The 22,961-nt window shown below is 39.3% G+C and overlaps 3 protein-coding genes across 7 annotated transcripts; 1 reads left to right on the forward strand and 2 right to left on the reverse strand.

Annotated features, from left to right (window-relative positions):
- Positions 1-2: 2 nt before the first annotated feature.
- rtraf (RNA transcription, translation and transport factor) lies at positions 3-2,900 on the reverse strand. Its single transcript, XM_041978919.1, has 8 exons — positions 2,741-2,900; positions 2,295-2,419; positions 2,089-2,188; positions 1,767-1,847; positions 1,084-1,172; positions 690-758; positions 555-603; positions 3-448 (listed from the first exon to the last, which is right to left on the reverse strand). Exons 1-8 carry the CDS (start codon positions 2,799-2,801, stop codon positions 294-296), a joined length of 729 nt encoding a protein of 242 aa, XP_041834853.1. The 5' UTR covers positions 2,802-2,900; the 3' UTR covers positions 3-293.
- Positions 2,154-22,308, forward strand: LOC121635650 (gap junction beta-6 protein-like). 5 transcript variants are annotated; one of them, XM_041978916.1, is made up of 8 exons: positions 2,154-2,231; positions 14,297-14,383; positions 14,467-14,520; positions 15,192-15,362; positions 17,045-17,197; positions 21,408-21,556; positions 21,634-21,840; positions 21,974-22,308. In XM_041978916.1, the coding sequence occupies exons 4-8, from the start codon at positions 15,192-15,194 to the stop codon at positions 22,059-22,061; spliced, it is 768 nt and encodes a 255-aa protein (XP_041834850.1). In that variant the 5' UTR covers positions 2,154-2,231; positions 14,297-14,383; positions 14,467-14,520; the 3' UTR covers positions 22,062-22,308. The 5 variants fall into 5 exon arrangements, with proteins under 5 accessions (XP_041834850.1, XP_041834851.1, XP_041834848.1 ...); XM_041978917.1 differs by lacking the exon at positions 2,154-2,231 and adding an exon at positions 2,910-2,979 and having other exon boundaries at positions 21,634-21,865; XM_041978914.1 differs by lacking the exon at positions 2,154-2,231 and adding an exon at positions 2,910-2,979.
- On the reverse strand, positions 6,107-7,701 carry sap18 (Sin3A-associated protein). Its single transcript, XM_041978920.1, has 4 exons — positions 7,522-7,701; positions 6,687-6,796; positions 6,471-6,593; positions 6,107-6,360 (listed from the first exon to the last, which is right to left on the reverse strand). Exons 1-4 carry the CDS (start codon positions 7,591-7,593, stop codon positions 6,204-6,206), a joined length of 462 nt encoding a protein of 153 aa, XP_041834854.1. The 5' UTR covers positions 7,594-7,701; the 3' UTR covers positions 6,107-6,203.
- Positions 22,309-22,961: the final 653 nt, after the last annotated feature.

A 22,961-nucleotide genomic window follows, 5' to 3' on the forward strand; every position in this document is an offset into this window, starting at 1 on the left:
ACCTCAAATAATAATTTATTCCACCAGCAGGAACAGAAAATATCTGAAAACAAATACAGCCTTTAGTTGAATATCACAGGAGCTTGACAAGATTCAGCCTCATTCATATTATTATTAACCATCTTCTACAAAAACGGCTGTTGGCATCTGATACCTGGACTCAAACCTGCTCCATCTCATGCAACACCTGCAAACTCATGTCCTTCAAACAACTTCAACAAAAGAAAAAGGCCTTTTCTTTGAGGGTGAAATTAAAATCTCCTGTGGTTCAGTCCCTTTCTTCCTCCTCGCTCTCATCTGCCGACCTTGCCCAGCTTGTGGTCTGTCTTGGGGTCAGCGATGATGGCCTGAACGGCGACGATGGCCTCGTTGATCTTGGTCTGCAGGTCCCTCAGCTCCTCGATGTGCAGCAGTCGGAGGATCTGAGCAGCTTCGTTCAGAGTGGCATCTGGAGGCGAGAAGAGGAGGAAAGATGTTTAATTTACAGGATGCACGAGCTGATTTCTGTTCCTTTCGACCTTCCAGGGATTCCTTCAAATATGATGAGAGCTCACCTCCAGTGTCGAAACCCAAGATGTGCTTGTCTAAGGCTACTGGAACACCCTGGAGAGAAAAAATATAACAACGTTGCTTTTGCAGAAATCATTTTATGGCACTGATGGTGCATTAGAGGAATAAATCATTTTTACCTCTTTGTTCTGGCTGGCTTTAGTAATGGCTTCTGGAGAAAGTCTCTCTTGGATCAGAATACGAATGGCCTGCAACGTCGTCATGAAAACAGAGTTATCAGTGAGTCAAACTCTGAACCAGGGATCCTCAGTCCTGGTCCTCGAAGGCCGGTGTGCTGCAGGTTTTAGAAGTTTCCCTGCTGCAGCAAGGAAACTAGTCCCTGGTCTAAGCCTTACCTGAACTAATCTCTTAAATATCAACTGTGTTTAAAATATTATTCAGATCACTCAACAAGCAGCTTTTCTTATTTTTCTCTTTTAGGCTCCATTTTCCAGATGTTCACATGTTTCTGACGTTTAACTTGAGCACCTTTCAGGAGTGGTTAAAAATAAAGAAAGAAAGCAAATCACACACCTTGAGCATGACCAGGTAATCATCATGCCGTTGTATCTTTAGGATGTTGGCCAGAGCTGTAACGCCTGCTTTAAAATCTGGAGAATTACCTGCAAAATAAATAAATAAATCAAATAATCGTCAAAACTGACATGATTTACAAAAAATAAACCTGCTGCTTGTTTTTATTTTCTGCAGAAACTCATATTAAACATTTAATTAAAGTGAATAAACATTTAAATGCAGAACACTTAATCACACTGATTAATAAAGTCTTTTATCATAAAGTTTTCTTTGAATTTGCAAATAAGAAAATAATTTTAATGAATAGGAATAAATTAGAAAATAAAATTTAAATTTAAAAATTTAAAATTAAAGTAGAATAAAAAACAAAATGAAAAATTAAATTAAGATGAACATAAAAGTAAATAAAATAAAAATGAGAATAGGAATAAAAAAATATACTTTAAATAACTCATTTAAAAAATATATATAAAATTAAATTAGTAAAATTTAAAGGAAAAGTAAAACAAATTAAATGTGAAGAGTAATAAATTAAAAATAGAATAAAATTTTAATCAATTAAAACTTAAAAATATAAAATTTAAAATAAATGCAACCAAATAAAATTAAAATTTTAAAATTAAACAAGATTAAAATTAAAAGAATAAAAGCAGAGGTAGCAATAGGCTGTTTTTACTGACCATCGAGGTTGATGAGCGGGTCCACCACCTTATCGCTGTTTCCAGAGGCTGCCAGCGGCTGGCAGTTCTTATACTTTTCCACTAAAAAGAAATGCACAAAACATATCCATGAACAAATAATATATTAGCCTTTAAATGATCCAAACATGTATGCTGCTTGGTTGGGGGCAAATTAACCCACAGAAACTGTTCCTTTTGTTATATCTCCATCTGCTGGTCATTATCAGTACTTCAACCAGCAGGATCTGGCAACACACCTCCAGTCTAGAGCAGAATTTCCCAGAGTAGGTCTAATAATAACATCAGGTGTGCTTCATCTTACCATTATCTCCATATTCATAGCGCACTGCCAGGCCCAGTAACCAGTCTACAGCCTCGTGTTTCTCCTGAACTCCAAACGGACAGTTCAAATCCTGCAGGTACTGCACAAACACAGAGAAAACACAAGCAGAACTCAGCATCCTGGTGAGTGTGAGGGGGCATATGTAGGAATAAGTCTGGATTTCTTGCATCCTCCAGCAGTCTGACCATCTGATAGGCTTTGGGCCAGTCTGAGCTGGGGATGTTCCTTAGGTTGCCTCTGTCCTCTATCTTATAATGACGAATCTTCTGGTCCTCCAGCCACACAATGCAGTTCCTGTACTGTGTTTCATCTGAGCAGAGATGAGAAACAGATGCGTATTTACTCAACAAAAAACAGATGACAACATTTCAGCTGCTACTTACGATAACATCTCAGATTTCTGTAGTAAGAAAAAAAAAACTTACTATGCCGGATTAGTCCAGTCTTTATAAAATATATATTTAAGGATATTTAATCAAACATATGTGTTGCTAAATAATAAAAAGGAACCTGAAGTTACTATTTTAGTCCGGCATTTTGCTGTCTCTTTACAGTGAAAGGACCTTTGATACGTCCACACACGTTCATCGATTAACTTAGCGTCCTGGCCAAACGGCTCCTTTTTCCTTACCTGAACAGTCAAATCCGTTTGGGTCATGATAATCTAGAGCTGTTAGTTTCCGACGAAACATTTCACCCCGCGATATTTGCGCAAATCTCTACTTTTCCTGTCTTCAGAATGCTAACACGGTTATTACAGATAGCTGACGGTATGTGGAACAGCGCATGCGCCCCAGAAGACTACAACTTCCGCTTGAGCCTTTCAAAGCAAAATTCTCCATCAACGCTGGACATCAATACAAACAGAAGGTATTCACGCCTTTATTTCTTGGCTTCATATATCTTCAAACCCAATGTTTAAATTAGTTAATGTGTATTTTAGTACAGTTTTTTTTGCTTCAAATCAACATCTTTTACTAAACTGATAAACTATATCTTTTAAAAGTTCAGAGCCTCTAGAGTTTTATGATGTAAACATGCCCCCTTGCCTTTTTTTAAACAGGGAACTACAATTCCAAAAAGTTAAGACACAATAAAATGTAAATAAAATCAGACTGCAAACATTTCTAAATCTTGTGAACTCGTATTATATTCCCACTTAAACATAAACAACATATCAGATGTTGAAACTGAGATGTTTTACCATTTCATGGTAAAATCTGGTAAAATGAGCAATTTCAGAAAAATGCTAAATGTAAAATTGTGAAGATTGAAGATCCCACCATCTACACTGTCTAATATCATCAAAAGATCTGGAGAATCAAGAGGAATCTCTGTGTGTATGGGACTAGTCTAAGGATCAAATTGGATGCTGGTGAATTTGGGGTCCTCAGGCAGCCCTGCATTAAAGCAGACTTCCAGAAACCACTGTCTGTGAACAGTTCACCCTGAAATCCACAAATGCAGGTTAAAGCTCCATCATGGAAAGAAGAAGCCAGATGTGAACAGGATCCAGAACCAGCTTCTTCCGTCTTTTCTGGACCAAAGCTCATTTAAAATGGTCTGAGGCAAAGTGGAAACCTGGATGAAGATGTGAACTAGTTTGTGGAAAGCATGGACGGCGTGTCCTGCAGAGTAAAGAGGAGAGGGAGCATCCAGCTTGTTATCAGTGGACAGGTGAAAAGCTGCATCTCTGATGGGATGGGGCTGCATTAGTGCCTATGGCGTGGGCAGCTTCCACATCTGTGAAGCTCCATCAATGCTGAAAAGTACATGGAGGTTTTAGAGCAACATCTGCTCCCATCCAGACAACGTCTCTTTCAGGGAAGGCCTTGCAGATTTCAGCAAGACGATGCTGAACCACATCCTGCATCCATCACAGCAGCATGGCTTCACAGGAGAAGAGTCCGGCTGCTGAACTGGCCTGCCTGCAGTCCAGACCTTTCACCAGTACACAACATCTGGAGCATCATGGAAGCAGAAATCCAGCAACCAAGGTCCAGGACTGTAGAGCAGCTAGAATCCTGGATCAGACCAGAATGGGACAACATTCCTCTCCTAAAACTCCAGAAACTGGTCTCCTCACTTCCCAGACGTTTCCAGATAGTTGTTAGAAGAAGAGATGCTACACCATGCTGAACATCACCCTGGAACTACTTTTTACACCATGCCGAACATCACCCTGGAACTACTTTTTCCACCATGCTGAACATCACCCTGGAACTACTTTTTACACCATGCCGAACATCACCCTGGAACTACTTTTTCCACCATGCTGAACATCACCCTGGAACTACTTTTTCCACCATGCTGAACATCACCCTGGAACTACTTTTTCCATCACCCTGGAACTACATTTTCCACCATGCCGAACATCACCCTGGAACTACTTTTTCCACCATGCTGAACATCATGCTGGAACTACTTTTTACACCGTGCTGAACATCATCCTGGAACTACTTTTTACACCGTGCTGAACATCACCCTGGAACTACTTTTTACACCGTGCTGAACATCACCCTGGAACTACTTTTTCCACCATGCTGAACATCATGCTGGAACTACTTTTTACACCGTGCTGAACATCACCCTGGAACTACTTTTTACACCATGCTGAACATCACTCTGGAACTACTTTTTACACCGTGCCGAACATCACCCTGGAACTACTTTTTACACCATGTCGAACATCACCCTGGAACTACTTTTTCCACCGTGCTGAACATCACCCTGGAACTACTTTTTACACCATGCTGAACATCACCCTGGAACTACTTTTTACACCGTGCTGAACATCACCCTGGAACTACTTTTTACACCATGCCGAACATCACCCTGGAACTACTTTTTACACCGTGCTGAACATCACCCTGGAACTACTTTTTACACCATGCCGAACATCACCCTGGAACTACTTTTTACACCGTGCTGAACATCACCCTGGAACTACTTTTTACACCATGGTGAACATCACCCTGGAACTACTTTTTCCACCATGGTGAACATCACGCTGGAACTACTTTTTACACCGTGCTGAACATCACCCTGGAACTACTTTTTACACCGTGCTGAACATCATCCTGGAACTACATTTTCCACCATGCCAAACATCACCCTGGAACTACTTTTTCCACCATGCCGAACATCATGCTGGAACTACTATTTCCACCATGCCGAACATCACCCTGGAACTACTTTTTACACCGTGCTGAACATCACCCTGGAACTACTTTTTACACCATGCCGAACATCACCCTGGAACTACTTTTTACACCGTGCTGAACATCACCCTGGAACTACTTTTTACACCATGCCGAACATCACCCTGGAACTACTTTTTACACCATGCCGAACATCACCCTGGAACTACTTTTTACACCATGGTGAACATCACCCTGGAACTACTTTTTCCACCATGGTGAACATCACGCTGGAACTACTTTTTACACCGTGCTGAACATCACCCTGGAACTACTTTTTCCACCGTGCTGAACATCACCCTGGAACTACTTTTTACACCGTGCTGAACATCATCCTGGAACTACATTTTCCACCATGCCAAACATCACCCTGGAACTACTTTTTCCACCGTGCTGAACATCACGCTGGAACTACTTTTTACACAGTGCTGAACATCACCCTGGAACTACTTTTTCCACCGTGCTGAACATCACCCTGGAACTACTTTTTCCACCGTGCTGAACATCACCCTGGAACTACTTTTTCCACCGTGCTGAACATCATCCTGGAACTAATTTTTCCACCGTGCCGAACATCACCCTGGAACTACTTATTCCAGACGAGTTGCTGCCATCAGATTAATATCATCATCTGATGTTCTTAATGTTCTAGTGGGAATAAAATATGTGTTTGTAAATCATTGCATTCTATTATTATTTACACTTTACACAGAATGCCAGCTTTATAGGAACTGGGGTTTATTTTTATTTGCTGACAATATTAATACATAATATAAGAGTCACTAAAAGAGTCTGTGTTTGGAAAAAGAAAACTTTATTAAACATCAAGTTTCTATAAAAGAAAGAAAAGCCATTTAAGACGGCTGAAACGATAACGTGTTGATGTGTTTGTGCTCAGAAGGGTCTCATGCGTGTGTTGAGGGGTGGAGCTCTGTTAGGTGGTGTGATGGCTATATCCAGGTAATCTCCGATCTGGAAACGTTGAGACTGCAGCGTCATGGAGTCATCCGGGCCTTTTCTGCCAGATATGGTGCTGCCAATCTTTTTCAAACTGAAAGCAGTGGAAACGGAAACACTTTAAATGAAGTACACATGTAATTACAAGATCATGTCTCTTTGATTCCACAAGTCCAGCTGTGCTGATTGCTGTGTGATACTTACTTATACATTTTCCTACTGTTATCTGGGAAGACGATGGCAAAACTGAAGTGTGTCCCCTTTTTTCTGGCCTCTGGATACACTTCTTTTACTAGACCGGTTAGCTCCTTCAGAGTTGCATCCATCCTGCAGCCAGACACAAAATTAGAAATCAGCTTCAATTTCCATATGGATCCACAGGATAACAGAACATTAGCATGAAAAGTTTAAAAGTTTTACCAGGTGTATATTTGCAATTCACTGGCAGGAACATTGCCTCGAGCAAATTCGTCTACTCTGTGATGTCGGCCGCTGTTGGTGGTAAATACTCGCAGGAGGAGGGGGCAAGTCTGCAACAAAAAATATCAGCTTTCTAGAGTTACATCAAAATCATTAGAAAAAGAAATACTGTTATTGTTTGCAGGTTTTCGCCAGAATATATACTATGCCAGTTTCTGATCGATGTGTTCACTAGTGGTCATAATAAAATGTATTGTTTTTGATTAAATAATTCTGAAGCATACACTGATTGTTGCAACTAAAATTATGAACAAAATATTCATATTTGGAGACAGAATAAACAGCTTTGCGTATAAAAAGCAGTATGAAAGCCACAATACAGCAGCGTAATCTTAAGACTGAACATTTTAATGAATTTACGGGTAAACATGTTAAATAAGTTAAATTGTTATTTTACTCCGTCGATTATGCTTTTATTCAGTTGTATTTCTGCACAATTGGTTGTAAAAACGGTTGCCTGGAAACAAGAAAAAAAAAAAAAAGAAAAGCCTTTTCACGTTAAACGCTGAACGCAGTTTAGCTAGCATGCTAGCGCCAGGACGCACCACGATCTTATTTTACATCCATTTAACTTAACTTATTAATAATCGAACCTGTAAAAGTTCAAAGTAACCAATACATGCTGCGTTAGATGTAACATATGCTACATGCTGCTTTCAAAGATTTGTCTTATTTCACTCTGATAAGTTAGCTTAGGATTAGCGGACCTGGTTAGCTCGGGGCTCTAATGGTAAACAAGTGTAGTGGTTTTATATTATAAAATCCAGTTGTTTACCTTTTCTCGGTCAATTGGCTTTTCTGGCTCCTTCTTTATTTCCTCCTGTGTGATGCGAGATTCAAGGGCCATTGTTATTTTTCCACAAAAATATGGCTTAATTTCTCAGCCTCCTCGTTTTAATTTTTACTGCAGCAGAAGCAGCCAGCGGAGAGGGAGACGTTCGATTTCCGGTCATGTGACTTTGAAACGCCGCCTCTTCTTCTTCTTCTTCTTCTTTCAGTATGTTTTTGAGATGTTGGGTTACTGCCACCCTCCTGACTGACGCCAATTAGCCTTTTGTGTTTCAGTAGTGTAAATTTACATTTCTTTGCCAAAGACACATTTAAAAGCCAAAAAGAAAAAACATGCATTATAAAATGGCTTACTCTTGACTCTACTTGAAGTGACCATTTGTTGTACTAATGGAACGTTTTTAGATCCATTATCTTGCTGTAGAAAAACCACTGAGTTAATATAGACACTGACCACTTCTTTAAGCAAATTTATAAATTATTTTAACTTTTTTGTTTCATTTTCAGTCGACTTGCAGCTCTCTCTTGCATTTCACACTGGTATATTAGCATCTGGATACCCTGTTTGTCCATGTTCTCAATTTTATTATTATTTTTTTCTTTTTTCATTTTTTTGTACATTGTCTTTATTTATTTATTTTAAGGAAGCTCCTCTCTAGTTTTTTTTAAAATGAAAATCCTTTGACCAGTAATTTATAATCTCATTATGATATGGCTGATAGTACGGTGGCCAGGAAGTGACCACCACTATTACATTGAGTGAAACACTTTTACATTTTTGCAATACGAATTTACATCCACTGCAACCCTTTCATTCACGCGATGCACATCTACATAATTGAAACCATATTTACATTTACGAAACAAATTTTTACCAAGGATTTAAGAACTTTACATTTCTGAATAAATAACTTTAGAAAACCTCTGTGATCCTGGCTATGAGAGGGTCACATTATGTTAGAAGAGTCCAGACTAAAGGGGTGACATAGGTCACCATTTCTGTTAGCTATCAGAATGTGTGACTTTACTGTACCTGCATCATAATCTACTGAGACTTCAATAAAAGTGTTTTCAAGATTTTACTATTTTTCTAAGACGTACGTGCAGAGAAATATACAAGATCGCCCCCTTGTGGTCACAGATTCTGATGGTCACAGATTTTGGTGAAACACTGGGTCATATCTTTGTGTTTCCTGAACTTGTGTCTCACCTTAATGTAAAGTTGCTTTGTCATCAAGTGTTACACCAGTGTATCAGAACTTTGTAAAAATGGTTTGCACATGTAAGTTTGCATCAAAGATTGTAAAAGTGTTTCACCTTTTTTTGTACAACAGTTTTTTTTTCCTGAAATGTAAAGGTGTTTAGTCCTTGGTAAAAGTGTTTTGGTATTGTACTTTTGTTTTGTAAATGTAAACATTGTTTCTATAATGTAAATGTGCATCATGACAATGAAAAAGTGTTTCACTCGATCCCATGTTGTTATGCACGTCCTGGCCACCGTACGAGAGGGAGCGTATAGAGCAGGGCAATATTCCCCTTAATTTTTCATGGGTCTGAGTATACAAATAAATCAAATATGTCAATATCAATGTTGTTCCTTATGGTATGTTATTTGCCGCTTTAATAAAGCTACAACTCCGTTGTGCTTTCCGAGCTTTACTGAGGCACCATCGGAGGTCAGCATCACCATCCTCTGCAAGTCCAGTCCATGCATGTAGTAAAACTGAGCTGCACGATACTGTGAACAGTGGATGATGTCACGAAACACAGTTTTATAGTGAATGTCATTTTCCTCTCTGTATTTAGGACTAGCATTTTGCGAACTGTTATGTTTGTTCTCTCGTCTACTATTAGGGTATGCCAGGGTGCATTTTTAATTAGTTGAGTTCCCAAATTCAAAGGCATAATTTTTGTTTCGCCAGCTTTCTGCAATAATGTACCGATCCCTATTCCCATATTTTGTCTTTGTACAATTCCACAGCATTCAAATGACTTTTCTGCTAAATGTGACACTTGAGATAGTCCAACTTCCTTTCAGTCCACCCTTTTCCCTCTAAAAACTCACTCTCTACTTTGGCTTTGCAGCCTTTTTTACTCGAAAAAGAAAAAATATCACCCAGTTTGCACATATTCCAACAGCCATTCCATCTTGAAAGAACAGCATTTATTTTTTTACCTTGGCTTGGTTAGTGGATGTGCCAGTTTGTTTCACCATAATAAAGAGTTAGCACTAGCTGCGTTTACCTCCGCCACAGCTTTAGCTAACCTGCAAAACAGCAGCATGTTTGGAGGAAGCTCAGTTAATGACATTAGCTGCGTAAGTAAATACGTGAGAACCGCATCATATCATTGGCTGGACAGTGTTAGTTATTGCTGTAGTTACTGCTTGTTCCCACCTGTCACTCGATGCGTTGCACTGAGTGACTGGTATTGTTATGTGTTTCTTTTATTTACAGTTCAGTTTGGATTTTATTTCATGCACTGCAGAGATTTGCTGTGTGCGGAGAACGAGGGAGCAGCGCATGATTGCACAAGTTTTCAGACTAGAGGGAACATTGGAGAAGGGGTGTCCAAAGTTGGTCCTCGAGGGTTGCAGTCCTGCAGGTTTTCAATGTTTCCTTGCAGGATTGAGGCCCTCGAGGGCCAGAGCTGGACACACCTGATATAGAAGATGAAGAGGAGAGGACCAAGCACGGAGCCTTGGGGAACAGCATGGGCCAGAGGGGCCAGGGAGGAGTTGTTAATATGGATCGACTGTTCTCCATTAGATGATCTGACGATGTTAAATTAGAGGAATGGTGTAGTTGATGGTGTGGAAAGCTGCAGTGAGATCGAGGAGGATGAGGATGCTGAGATGTCCAGAGCCAGATGAGAGAAGGAGGTCGTTTGTGATTTTTAGCAGGGCTGTTTTGGTGCTGCGAAAGGCAAAAAACCAGGTTGTAAACAGGTCATAGTTGATGAAGCTGATTTAAAAGATCAACTGGTTAAACATGACAGGAACGAGGTTGTAAAAGACCTTCCTGTCTAAGTTCAAAGCAGAGCTGCTGCTGGGGGGCAAAATTAGGCTGACTACCTAATCATAATCTGATTGGAACAGTGTGATCCAGTGTTGCTGATTTATTAACAGGAAGATACAGGTTGTTATTGGCCCTGACGGCTGTAAGATCAGTGCCGTACCGACACGCCATCGTTCACTTTAAATAACAGCTTTCTGAGCTTCTGACATGTTCACTGACAATCTGTAAATGTCAGCATGGGTCTGGTTTATTATGCTGTTGGGAAATGTCATTAATTTATTTAATGTTTGGTAGTATTGTCAATCCAAAAGTAGCTTAGTTACTTTATAAGATTTTACTTTCTCATTTTATAGTGATATAATGATGCTGCTGCTTTGAGAGCATGAAGAGAACATTGAACCTTGTGCATCTTCTGGACGTTTTGCTCCATTTGGGGTCATTTTTATCTCTCAATCCGGCCATCATTTTGGCAATATGGTACAAATCTCAAATTTTAGAATTCAGTGTTTAATTTAACTGTAAATATTTTATGCACCAGCCTTTTTTTAGTGGTGGCCAGTAAAAAAAAAAAAAAAAAAAATATATATATATATATATATATATATATATAAACCTTGTAGAGGGCATTATGAGCCATTTTTGACACACAAAAACCTGTGTTTAAAGAAATTAAAAAATTAAAAATTTTATCACCAGTATATGTAGTTTTCATCACAGTTAAGTGATGCTATGTTGTTAACAGCTAAAAAATGTCAGGCTAGGGTGCACTACCCCTTTCATTTTCATTCTGATAAGGGAGGACAGATTTGTTGTGAAATGGCAGATTATAATATAATATACATAATCTTATTCCACATTAAATTGTATTTTTATCAAAGAAAAACAACAAAAACCTAGAAGTAGCTGAGATTTTAGAGTACTTTTACAGACTCTCAGGGAAGGATCTGGGATCAGTCAGTTTGCCAAGTCCTCCTACAGGACTGAAACCTGCTATTCAGTCACATGCTGCCCTCCCCCTCACCCATCACACTGTGCATGGTGAGTGTGTATCGTTTCCTGGGTAACATACATGTGAGCGTTGTACAGTATGTGATTGTACGATGTGTGGATGTGGTCGTGCTTCCTGACAGTGCCCCCCTCTGTTCTCCTGTTGGCTGGCTGGCTGATCGGGGACCAGGAGCTACTTTAACAATCAGCTCTTGATCCTTCCTCCGAAACAATCCGCCAGAGTGCTCCCGGCTGTTTTAGCCCTGTCCTGACTGAAAGATCAAACAGTGGCCCTTTGAGTCCTGCCCTGACACTGATACTCATTCACTGATATGAATCGGGAATAAGTGTCGCTGTTATTCCCCAAATGACTCCATTAGAATCACTGACGCCCTCTCTTTCTCAGTCCAGGATGTTTAGAGACCAATGATGCTCATTTAGCGGTACGAGTATCTGGCTGGGATGTCTCCAGTTTGGAAATCTTTTCATCTATAAAACTTCCTGGTTTGCACCCTGAAAACAGGAGCTGAAGCAGGACATGCAAATCATGTATAGCAAACTACTGAGTCTTCAGAAATCTTTCTTTCAGTTTTGAGAGCATCCACACTCCAAACTGAGGAAGTTGCTCTGTCTCCTACACTTCAGCAAACAGTGGGAAACACTCATTGGTCACAGTCATTAGCATCACAGAGAGCTGCACTGTCCTGCAGGGTGACTGCTGGCAAGAGGTGCTTTGGATCTAAGAAGCCATTTTCACTCTCAACCCGTATCCAGTTACAGCCACAAATAAACCACACACACTTTTATACACACCTTCGATATACAAAGCAGCTTTGTTTTTTTAGCTCTCTGAGTGCACAAGCTCAGTGTCGAACAACCGGCGCTGATTTTTTTATTTATTTATTTTTTCGTTAATACTGCAAACATAAAATTCATGTAACTTTTGTAAACATAGGTTGCAGGACAATGATTAAGTTAAGGGCCACACACTCTCTTCAGAGATAAAGATGACTTAACTATTCTTTGCCTCTGACAACTGTTTGCAATAATTCTGGTGAAAGAAAATATACATTATTGCCTTAATGTACAATAACAAAAACATTCAATAGGGGCTGGCTCCAGATGGTCTCCAGTTCCAGGGAAGTTTCATGCCAATATATATATATGATATACACACACACACAAAGGTGCTCGTCCATATGGATGGATGGAGACAGTCCTTTATTCAAAGTGTTCCTCTTCAATGTCTCTGAATGGAAAGATAAAATCCGTTTAACACAGTAAACAATAACTCTGATGAAGTCTGTGTTGGTTCCAGTTCCATGTAAAAAAGAAAGCTTAAAAAAATAATAAAAACCTAACTTTCTTCCTTGTTGGAAAGACAATGTTGTTGCCCCCGAACTAGGGGACATGATGGGGCCAAACTGGGCTAAAATGGTTATTGTGGAGACCTCTACTGAGCTGGCTTCATGAAAACCTCTTTAATTTTCAATTTATCAGAAGGCATTCGACTGTGTCCCCTGGGGACTCCTGTGGGGGGTACACCGGGAGTATGGAGTGCCGGACCCACTTGTACGAGCTGTCCGGTCCCTGTATGACCGGTGTCAGAGCTTGGTCCGCATTGCCGGCAGTAAATCAGAATCGTTTCCAGTGAGGGTTGGACTCTGCCAAAGCTGCCCTTTGCCACCAATTCTGTTCATAACCTTCATGGACAGAATTTCTAGGTGCAGCCGAGGTGTTGAAGGGATCCGGTTTGGTGGCCTCAGGATTGGGTCTCTGCTCTTTGCGGATGACGTGGTTCTGTTGGCTTCATCGGGCCGTGATCTTCAGCTCTCATTGGAGCAATTTGCAGCCGAGTGTGAAGCAGCTGGGATGAGAATCAGCACCTCCAAGTCCGAGACCATGGTCCTCAGCCGGAAAAGGGTGGAGTGCTCTCTCCGGGTCTGCAGTAAGGTCCTGCCCCAAGTGGAGGAGTTCATGTATCTCGGGGTCTTGTTCACGAGTGAGGGGAGGATGGAGCGGGAGATCGACAGGCGGATCGGTACGGCGTCTGCAGTGATGCGGACTCTGCATCTGTCTGTCGTGGTGAAGAGGGAGCTGAGCCAAAAGGCAAAGCTCTCGATTTACCGGTTGAGCTACGTTCCTACCCTCACCTATGGTCACAAGAATGAGATCGTGAATACAAGCGGCCGAAAAGAGTTTTCTCCGCAGGGCGGCCGGGCTCTCCCTAAGAGATAGGGTGAGAAGCTCGGTGATCCGGGAGGGGCTCCGAGAGGAGCCAGATGTGGTGGCTCGGGCATCTGGTTAGGATGCCTCCTGGACGCCTCCCTGGTGAGGTCTTCCGGGCACGTCCCACCGGAAAGAGGCCCCGGAGAAGACCTAGGACACGCTGGACGGACTACATCTCTCGGCTGGCCTGGGAACGCCTCGGGATCCCTCCGGATGAGCTGGTGAATGTGGCCGGGGAGAGGGAAGTCTGGGTTTCCGTGCTTAGGCAGCTGCCCCCGCGACCCGACTCCAGATAAGTGGCAGAAAATGGATGGATGGGTGTAACTATATTTTCACTTTAAGTTAAAAAAGAATTACTGAATTAAATACAACACAGTCAATTTATCATGATTTATGTGTAGTGTTTGAATATAAATGTACTTGTTGTCTTTACCCCTTAATACCATTTATATAAGTACTTATTCTCTGTATTATTTGTGATGCTTCTTCCTCCAAAAACGTTGCACTAAAGTGGGTTTTACTGTGAAGCTTCACAGGAAGTCATCGTATTTTCCTGGTCGGCTTCACACTTGGTGGTGCATCTTTGATTTCATGCCGATGACTCTGGAGCTTCAGGTTTGTTTTCCTCCAGATTCAGATCCTTCACATTCCAGCGTGACAGTCCTGATCTGCATGTGTTTAATATTATTTTCCTGCAGGAAAGAAATATGTGGAATATTTTACGCCAAATAACCTGACATACCGGAGACAAGGTGAGGAAAACTTGAGATTTAAGGAAAAGACCAGTAACTTGAGAAAAAAAAACTGCAAGTGGTTGTTGCACAGTGGGGTGGTGGTTAGTGGGCTCACAGCAAGAAGGTCACTGGTTCGAGCCTCGGCTGGGGCATGTTAGGGTAACTGGTCACTCTAAATTCTCCTTAGGAGTGAGTGAGTGAATTTGAGCCAAAACAAACAGTTTGAGGTCAAATTATGCTATTTTTAAAATGAATAAAATGACAGAAACCTTAAAATGGGTTAACTTGGGTTTGTGAATGGTGAAGCTCAGTTGTACATTGTTTTCAGTTTTACTAGAGTGGGCTCAGTCTAGTGGGCAGAAAGGTTCATCAGTTCACATGAATATTGGCAATGGGCCTTTTCCTATCCTCCTCTCATTTCATTCCTTTTCATCCCCTTCCTCTTTCAAACTTGTCTTTTGTTTCAGCGGCTGTCTCTACTTTTATCTTGTGCCACAGACTTCCTTCCAAATGTCTAAAATTTGTCTCTCCTACAAATGTATTGCTGATAGAAACACTACTGAATCTATCCACTTTTCCCAGATTTAATTCTTAGATTATAAGGATTTAAAAAAAATTTTTTTTTCTTGCATCAAAGCCACTTTTCTGACTCTCTTTCTCATTTTCTTGTCTTTTTCTTCAACCACAAGATGTCTTGGCCTGCGCTGTACGCTCAGCTGGTCGGAGCGAACCGCCACTCTACCTCTCTGGGTAAAATCTGGCTTTCTGTGCTGTTTATTTTCCGGGTCATGGTGCTGGTTGTTGCTGCAGAGAGCGTCTGGGGGGACGAGCAGTCTGATTTTGTCTGCAACACACTACAGGTAGGGCATCCAGCCAGTGGTTTCATATCACCTGCTTTTATCTCTGTTATTGTCTTTATTGTAATGGAATTGTCTTAATAACAAAATATAGTAATAAAGCAGTTAAAACATTTTTTCCAAAAAAGTTTAAAACAAAAACCCTAGCCATCATTTGTTATTCAATTATAATGACAAATGATGCCTGGGTTTAACTAAAGAGACACTCAGGAAGTTTCTTGCTATAATTTTAGATAACTGTGACCAGCTTGTATTAGCTAATGTTTGGAAACAATTTAATCTTTGAGGCTTTTTTTTTTTAGCTCGTCTTTTTTCATTTCACGCAAGCATTAACACATTATGTCCTTTCTAAATGCTTATGTATTTTAAAATGAGCTAGCATGGCTGACTCTCAGCTCTTAGCTTACATTAGCAGTTAAAATGCTAGCTAAAACAAGACGGCATGTTTTTATTTCTTTTTGGTTTTTCCTTTTTTTTAAAAAAACAGTTTTAATTATGTGTATGTACAGTTATAATGGCTGCTTTACTAATTTTCTTGTTTTTTAAAGTCCTAGAAATTAACCCTACATTTAAGTTAACTGATTATTGGAAATCGTTACTTCCTTGAGTCATTATGGAAACCTATTGTTTTTTTTTTTTCAGCATGTGATTCTGTATATTTTACTTTATTCATATCCTAAAGCAGAATAAATTTGACATGGGAAAGACTTTTTCTGTACAGTTGGTCCATCATCTTTATTTGGTGGCAAAATGAAGTAAATGACTTTAGATTTTTTTTTCTTTTCTAAAATTTTCCTCTCATTTTAAGAAGTGCAAAAGAGAACACAGGCATTAACAAAACATTTTAAGTTTTTTGGGTATTTTAAAATAACATGGAAGAGCTAACTAGTTGAGCTTTTAGCCTATAGTATTATCTAGCTAAAATGCTAGCTAAGAAAACTGGAAAAAGGAAAAAGCTAAAAGTGAAAGATACACTAATCATTTTAAAAGTGTTTTTAACTACGTGTATGTGCGGTTATCATCATTGTCTCACATATTTGTGTTTACTGTCCTTGAAATTGACACCATGTTTTTGCTAGGTGATGTTTGAAAATTTGTCTCCTCTCTGAGTCAATGTACATTTCCACTTTTCTCATCTTGTGATACTATTATACCACATTTAACTTTATTCACATAATCCTAAAGAAGAAGAATCTTGACGTGGGAAAAAAAAAATTTATGTTGTCTTTTCCCATCATTTCTGTGCTAAATTTATTTAAATTCCTTGGTTAAAAATGATGCATTTGTAAAGTATTTTAAAATGTATTATGGTTTTCTCATATTTTCCCTCATTTTCAGAAGTGCAAAAGAGAATATTTTAAAATGAGCTAGCTTAGCTAACACTCTCAGCTATTAGCCTTTAGTACCAGTTAGCTAAAATGCTAGCTAAGAATACTGAAATTTTACGAAAAATGACTGTTTCTGCTAGTAGAGAATAAGAGTTTTAAAAAGAAATAAAAACAAAATGCCCCATTAAAAGGAACTCCTTAAGATATCTCCTAATTTTTCTCTCAAATGTGACCCATACCACCACTTTTGTTTCCTGAAGTCATGTGTAACGTAACTTACACCACCACCTGCTGTGTTGATAAACTTTAACCTTGCTCAGGCAGTTTAGCAAGACTGACTGTCCTTTTTTTTCGCAGCCTGGTTGCGAGAATGTCTGTTATGATCAGTTCTTCCCAGTTTCCCACATTCGTCTCTGGTGTCTTCAACTCGTCTTTGTCTCCACACCAACACTCCTGGTTGCTATGTATGTGGCTTACCGTAACCATAGAGATAAGAAGATGCTTCTTCAGGTGTGTGCTGTTTTATTCTCACCAAACATGACATTTTCATAAGCAAAAGTGTATCAAATGAACATTATGATTCAGTTCTATCATGACAGACATATACAAAGTTAAGTTGTAGCTACATGCAGTATAACCAATCTCCAGTTAAATAACTACATAATAATCAAATCTATTTTAAATTTTTCTTTGGAGAATGTTGTTTTTTAGCAGTTCATTGTTTTACAATACATGGCATTAAAATAATTTACAGTAATGATGATTAATAAAAATGTATAGTTTATTTAGTAAATCACCAATAACTTATCAGCTGTTTGTGCGATAGAAAATGACAGAGAAGCTAACAGGCAGGAGCCTCCTATTGGATAATTCCTGCAGGGTGATTATCTTTCAGCTGCAACAAGTTATTTAACCTCAACTGATGTAATGAGTAGCTTCTCATGTTTTAAACAACCATGTGGAAAGACACATCCATGGTCGTGGAAAAGATGTTAGTCTGTTGAAGAAGGGTCAGATCATTGGCATCAAGCAGAGAAAATCTAAGAAACTACTAAAACTGGGTTCAGAACTGTCCAACACATGATTAAAATCTGGAAGGATGCTGGGGAACCATCGTCTTCCAGGAAGTAATGTGGCCAGAAAAACATCCTGAATGATGGTGATCGGTCATAACTTAAATGTTTGGTGGAATCAGATGGAAGAAAAACAGCAGTAGAACTCAGGACCATGTTTAATAGTGAAAGTTAGAACATTTCCACATGAACAATGTGAAGGAACTCAAGGGACTGAACAGCTGTGTAACCATAAGAAAACCATTAATCAGTGAGGCTAACTGGAGAAAAAGGTTTCAGTTTGCTAGAGAGCATAAAGACTGGACTCTGGAGCCATGGAAGAAGGTCATGTGGTCTGATGAGTCCAGATTTACCCTGTTCCAGAGTGATGGAGCATCAGGGTAAGAACAGAGGCAGATATAGTGATACAACCATTATGCCTAGTGCTATTGTACAAGTACTCTCACATTATCAATACAAGGTCTTGGTGGACAATGAATGCAACTCTGGATGGAAATAAATCTTGTGACATTGCAGAAGCTTACAGAAACAATGATGCAGCAAATTTTTGCCGTAATGAAAGATTAAGGCGGTCCAACCAAATATTAGAGTGGTGGCAACTTTTCTTTTAGCCAGGCAGTGTATATTGTTTTATAATGGTAATCCAGCATGTTGGAAAAGACAAAACAAATCAATAAATCATATCATTGCACATTATATCCTAAACACAAGCCTTAAGTAAAACACATGCAGTCAAAACAGTAAAGCAGCAACATGCCTGATACTGAAACTTCTTCATCTATACATGTAATTCATCTGTTAAAACTCTGTTTCACAACATTATACTTCCTCTGTTAACATTGACATAATGTCACATGTATTAGTATATTTTTTTAAAACAATTTTTATTGACATTTTTACAGAATATATATGTACAAAGTGAAAACATATAAACAAACCAACAAACAAACATTAAGCTACATTATAATCAGTACTTGAGTCCACGAGAGTCCTTAGGTGGTGAGTAGTGTTGTTAAAATACAGCATATGACTGTAGACCTGTACAGGGAAAGCTATGATGTCCCAGGTATCCTCAGCAGATAGATCAAATCTTTTTTTTTTTTTCATATAGTTATAAAATAAAATGGCCTTTCACTCAGTATCATGTTTATCTTTTAGAATGTATGTAATTTTTTTCAGTGGTTAACATAAAGACAATTCTTAGAGCCATTTTGCAATGCTCGGTTTGCCCATTTCTTTTCACGACAGAGCAATGACCAGGACTAGTTTCACTGACAAAATCTTCTTCCAAAAATTCCATAATTTTGGGACATAACCATAAACAATGGAGCAAAGTACCCTTATCCTCTCTGCATGCATTACAGAAATCTGAGATGTGCTTGTTGAATTTGTTAAGTTTTTTTCTGTTTTCTCATTAGCCAATTAAATTGCAGCATTTTTAGACGTGTATGGTCCACCTGTGTTTGGGCTACCTTACAGGCGTTCCTCCACTGTTTCTTAGTTATCTTTGCCTGTAGATTAGTTTTCCAAGCATTGAGTTTAGAAATAGAAGATTCAGCAGAAGAAGACAATAGCAACTCATACAGTACAGAAATCATACCTTCACCACATGAATTTTTAGTTAGAAATTTTTCTGAAACAAAGCAGGAGTTTGTATAAAATTGCTTTGATGAGACGTGACAAAATTCTTTAGTTGCAAATACTTGTAAAAATGTTGACGGGGGATAGTAAATTTAGAAATGACTTGTTCAAATGTTAGAAGTCTTCCATCCATAGACGTCGCTCACTAGTCCAACTCCCCTGTCTGCCCACAATTACAAGCCCAGGTCATTTCAGCCTGGAGCAAAGTTATTGTTTCCCCAGACTGGGCTAAATAGTGTGTTATTTTGACTTGAACTTTCCCATGGTCATGTAATTCGTTTCTGTTAGCTTATCATTTTTTGCAAGGTAATGCAAAAAAAAAAAAAAAAAAAAAAACCCATGTGAACTGTGAGAGTTTGACCTCAACTTGCCAATACCCGCTGGCCATTTTGAGCTTCAAATACCACCTAGACTGCATCAACTCGATCAACGACTCCTCTATCAGGAGCCTGCATTTCAGTAGTTTCTATTTCAATGTCAAAATCTACATCTGGTTCTTTTAACCTGGAATCATGTTTTAATACTGTCTTTCCCCACGCTGGAACTTTATTCCTTGCTTTTTATAAATTTTATTTTAGCATTTCCCCCTCTGTTTTTATTTCATTAATTGCATTTCTTTTAATCTTTGTTTTTTTTTAATGCACATGTATTGCCTTTTGCACCCTGCTGTATTGTTTTGTGTAAAGCACTTTGAATTGTCTTGTACATGAAATGTGCTGTACAAATAAATTAGCCTTGCCTATCAATCCCTCAGATACCAGTTATTTGTGTTCTAGAAATATTGATATTTTAGTAATTTGGGATAAATACGTAGTTTATCCCTAACTGGAAAACAGTGGGAAGTAATGATCTCATCTAAAATATGCCCAGTGGGTAGGAATGACTTATTTCACCTGCCAAAGTCATATGTGAAATAAAGGGCAGCGTAGAGCGCACGCTCCGCTCGGTACTCAGTCTGAAGCTGAGTCACATATAGAGCTGATCGCTGTGTGATGTGTAATGTGTGTGTGAAAACAGAAGTTTCTATATCAACACCAAACCTTCAACATCTTAGAATTATCATTACACAGAACATAATGAGATTATGATGAGACCAGCCGAGGTGAAGGATAGGTGTTGCTAGGACAACAGAGACTAGGTGTCCTGTGATGTTGCTGGCAGGTACCATCAGATACTATCCATGTATTATCAGGTACTCTCTGAGTACTACACAGGTATAGAGGGAGAAATGTGGAGTTGTGTAGCACTGATGCTGGAAGTGGTTTTCATCTGTCTGCTGGCTTCAGGTTTTTGTGTTGATGTTCCAACAGGAGTTCCTCTCTTTCTTAAAACTAAGGCATCTTGTTTTGTTCACATGTGCAGTAGTAAATGTGGTTATGAAATAAATAAATAAACAAATGAACAAATGAATACTATAATAAATTGCTGTATGAATTCAGGCAGGAATGAATTTGTGTCCCTGAGATCAGCTCACATCAGTTCAACAGACGGTAAGGACGCTGGATGCCGGATTTATCTATTTTATTGTATATTTTACTGGTAATTTCAGTTTAAGTTGCAAAGTATTCTATAAAAGCGTACTATCAGTTTTTCCCCTCTGTGTAGGCTGCTTTGAAATTCATTTCCAAACACATGAAGCTTTCGTTAAAAAGTATTTGTATTGGATCAGTATTGTTAAAACTGACTCGAACTTTACTTGGTATCAGATTGGAAAGAAAATCAGCGATATCGCACATCACTACTACTACATACTGCTTCTGTACCAAATCCTGATTACAATCTGCTGGTATTAGCTGTTTAAAATTACTTTATGACTTCTGATTTCCAGTCAAAGGACTATGTCACCGCCCTGAAAAGTAAAAACAGATGTCTGTTAACAAAATTGATAAGGGGTTGTCATGTCATGTCATGTCCTGTCCTGTCCTGTCCTGTCCTGACACTTTTTGCTGTGTTTTGTGGTTGTATCTTGACTAGTTTTTATCTTGTCACGTCTCTCTGTGTTTTAGAGTTCGAGCAGAGCTGGTTTGCTTGGCAACAAGAGCCAAGAGGAGGATTTGGAGGCTCTGAAGAAGCGGAGACATCCAATAACTGGCGCCCTCTGGTGGATGTACCTCTGCAGCCTGGTGGTCAGGCTGCTGTTTGAGGCTGGATTCATGTAAGATGCTGATGTTGTCGTGGTCTAGTGGATTGCTAGCTTGGTGTAAGCACACAGTATGTCTTTTTTCTCTCCAGGTACGCCCTGTATGTGGTGTACGATGGTTTCCAGATGCCACGGCTGGTGCAGTGTGATCAGTGGCCTTGTCCTAACCTGGTGGACTGTTTCATCTCACGCCCCACAGAGAAAACCATCTTCACCATATTCATGGCCACTGCCTCTTCTATTTGCATGGTCCTTAATATGGCTGAGCTTGCTTATCTTATCGCCAAGGCGATCACTAGGTAGAGGTATTAATCAGTCAGTCAGGTGATTAATCAAAAATAATTTCTTAAAATAAGATTTTATTTGGTAATTGATGAGCATGACTTGTTTGAGTTTTATATCAGCTCATAATGTAATAATACATTTTTACAGGAGTTTCTGCAGGCAGAAGGAGAGAAAATCAACCAGCAGAGAGAAAATGTGGATTAAAACAAATCAGAAGCCACTTGTGTCGAGTTGAGGACGCAGCAACAAGACAAACACAGCACAAGAAAGTCATCCCAAACACTTGGAAATATCCCACACCTGTAAATATGATTAAAACAGCAGAAATTTTCTATGATACCTTAAATATTCTTGGGGTGGAGAAAAAGTCAACAGAGTCAATAGACACTCTTTTAGTTGTATTTGAAAAAATAACCTGCTAAACAAATGTTGATTATACAAAGATTATGTACAAATATGAAAAAATAAACAGGAAAATGTCATTTTGTGGCTTTGTGTCATTTTTGCAGCAGCCATACATCTAATACTGTGTACATTCACTTTGTATACACAATTTCTGTTTACTTCCAAAAAACTTCACTTCAAGTTCAATAAAATAGAGCCCCTCTGCTGACATCAATAGAAAATAGAATAACCAATGCAAGGGAATAAGATAATTAACTAGTGGCCATGCTTTAATCATGAATGAATGAATTAGAGTATTCTAACTGAGCTTAGTGGGTTCACCTAGTTGAATAGTTGACTACAAAATAGTAGACTTGGACAGGACACCAGGCTCATTATTCAACCGTAGCTCCACAGTGATATTGTTCTCCAAGTCCCACCAAACTCTGCCTAAACTATAATATAAGTTATTATATTTTACTCAAAAGCACAAAATATTACATACCATGATGGTGTGGTTACATCCTGCAACTATCACAACAGGAACCTTCAGTAAGACACTTAATTTGGGTGCTGAAGGCACAGGTTGGAATGATATGCAGGCATTGGACAAAGACTTAAGGTGGATTTATACTCGCGCAGCATCTGTGTGCGGTCAGCTACGGCGTAGCTGATGCTGGTGAGTTTGCACTTGAGCGTAGGGGGTGGTGTTGCAGTTTCTCCTCCTAATCTGAAGGTGGCAGCAGGGGTG

This window comes from Melanotaenia boesemani, chromosome 24 (assembly GCF_017639745.1).
Source record: "Melanotaenia boesemani isolate fMelBoe1 chromosome 24, fMelBoe1.pri, whole genome shotgun sequence".
Classification (NCBI taxonomy): Eukaryota; Metazoa; Chordata; class Actinopteri; order Atheriniformes; family Melanotaeniidae; genus Melanotaenia; species Melanotaenia boesemani.

Bases quoted from the DNA above. Each gene is read 5' to 3' on its own strand.
- rtraf (XM_041978919.1), bottom strand. From the start codon at position 2,801: ATGTTTCGTCGGAAACTAACAGCTCTAGATTATCATGACCCAAACGGA. The intron at 1,848-2,088 runs GTAAGATGAAGC...ATTTCTTTTTAG, and splicing joins CTATGAATATGGAGATAATG to TGGAAAAGTATAAGAACTGC. The intron at 1,173-1,766 runs GTCAGTAAAAAC...TTTATTTTGCAG, and splicing joins CCCGCTCATCAACCTCGATG to GTAATTCTCCAGATTTTAAA.
- sap18 (XM_041978920.1), bottom strand. From the start codon at position 7,593: ATGGCCCTTGAATCTCGCATCACACAGGAGGAAATAAAGAAGGAGCCA. The intron at 6,797-7,521 runs GTAAACAACTGG...TTTTTGTTGCAG, and splicing joins AGCCAATTGACCGAGAAAAG to ACTTGCCCCCTCCTCCTGCG. The intron at 6,361-6,470 runs GTAAGTATCACA...CACTGCTTTCAG, and splicing joins AACAGTAGGAAAATGTATAA to TTTGAAAAAGATTGGCAGCA.
- LOC121635650 (XM_041978916.1), top strand. From the start codon at position 15,192: ATGTCTTGGCCTGCGCTGTACGCTCAGCTGGTCGGAGCGAACCGCCAC. The intron at 21,557-21,633 runs GTAAGATGCTGA...TTTTCTCTCCAG, and splicing joins CTGTTTGAGGCTGGATTCAT to GTACGCCCTGTATGTGGTGT. The intron at 21,841-21,973 runs GTAGAGGTATTA...ACATTTTTACAG, and splicing joins ATCGCCAAGGCGATCACTAG to GAGTTTCTGCAGGCAGAAGG.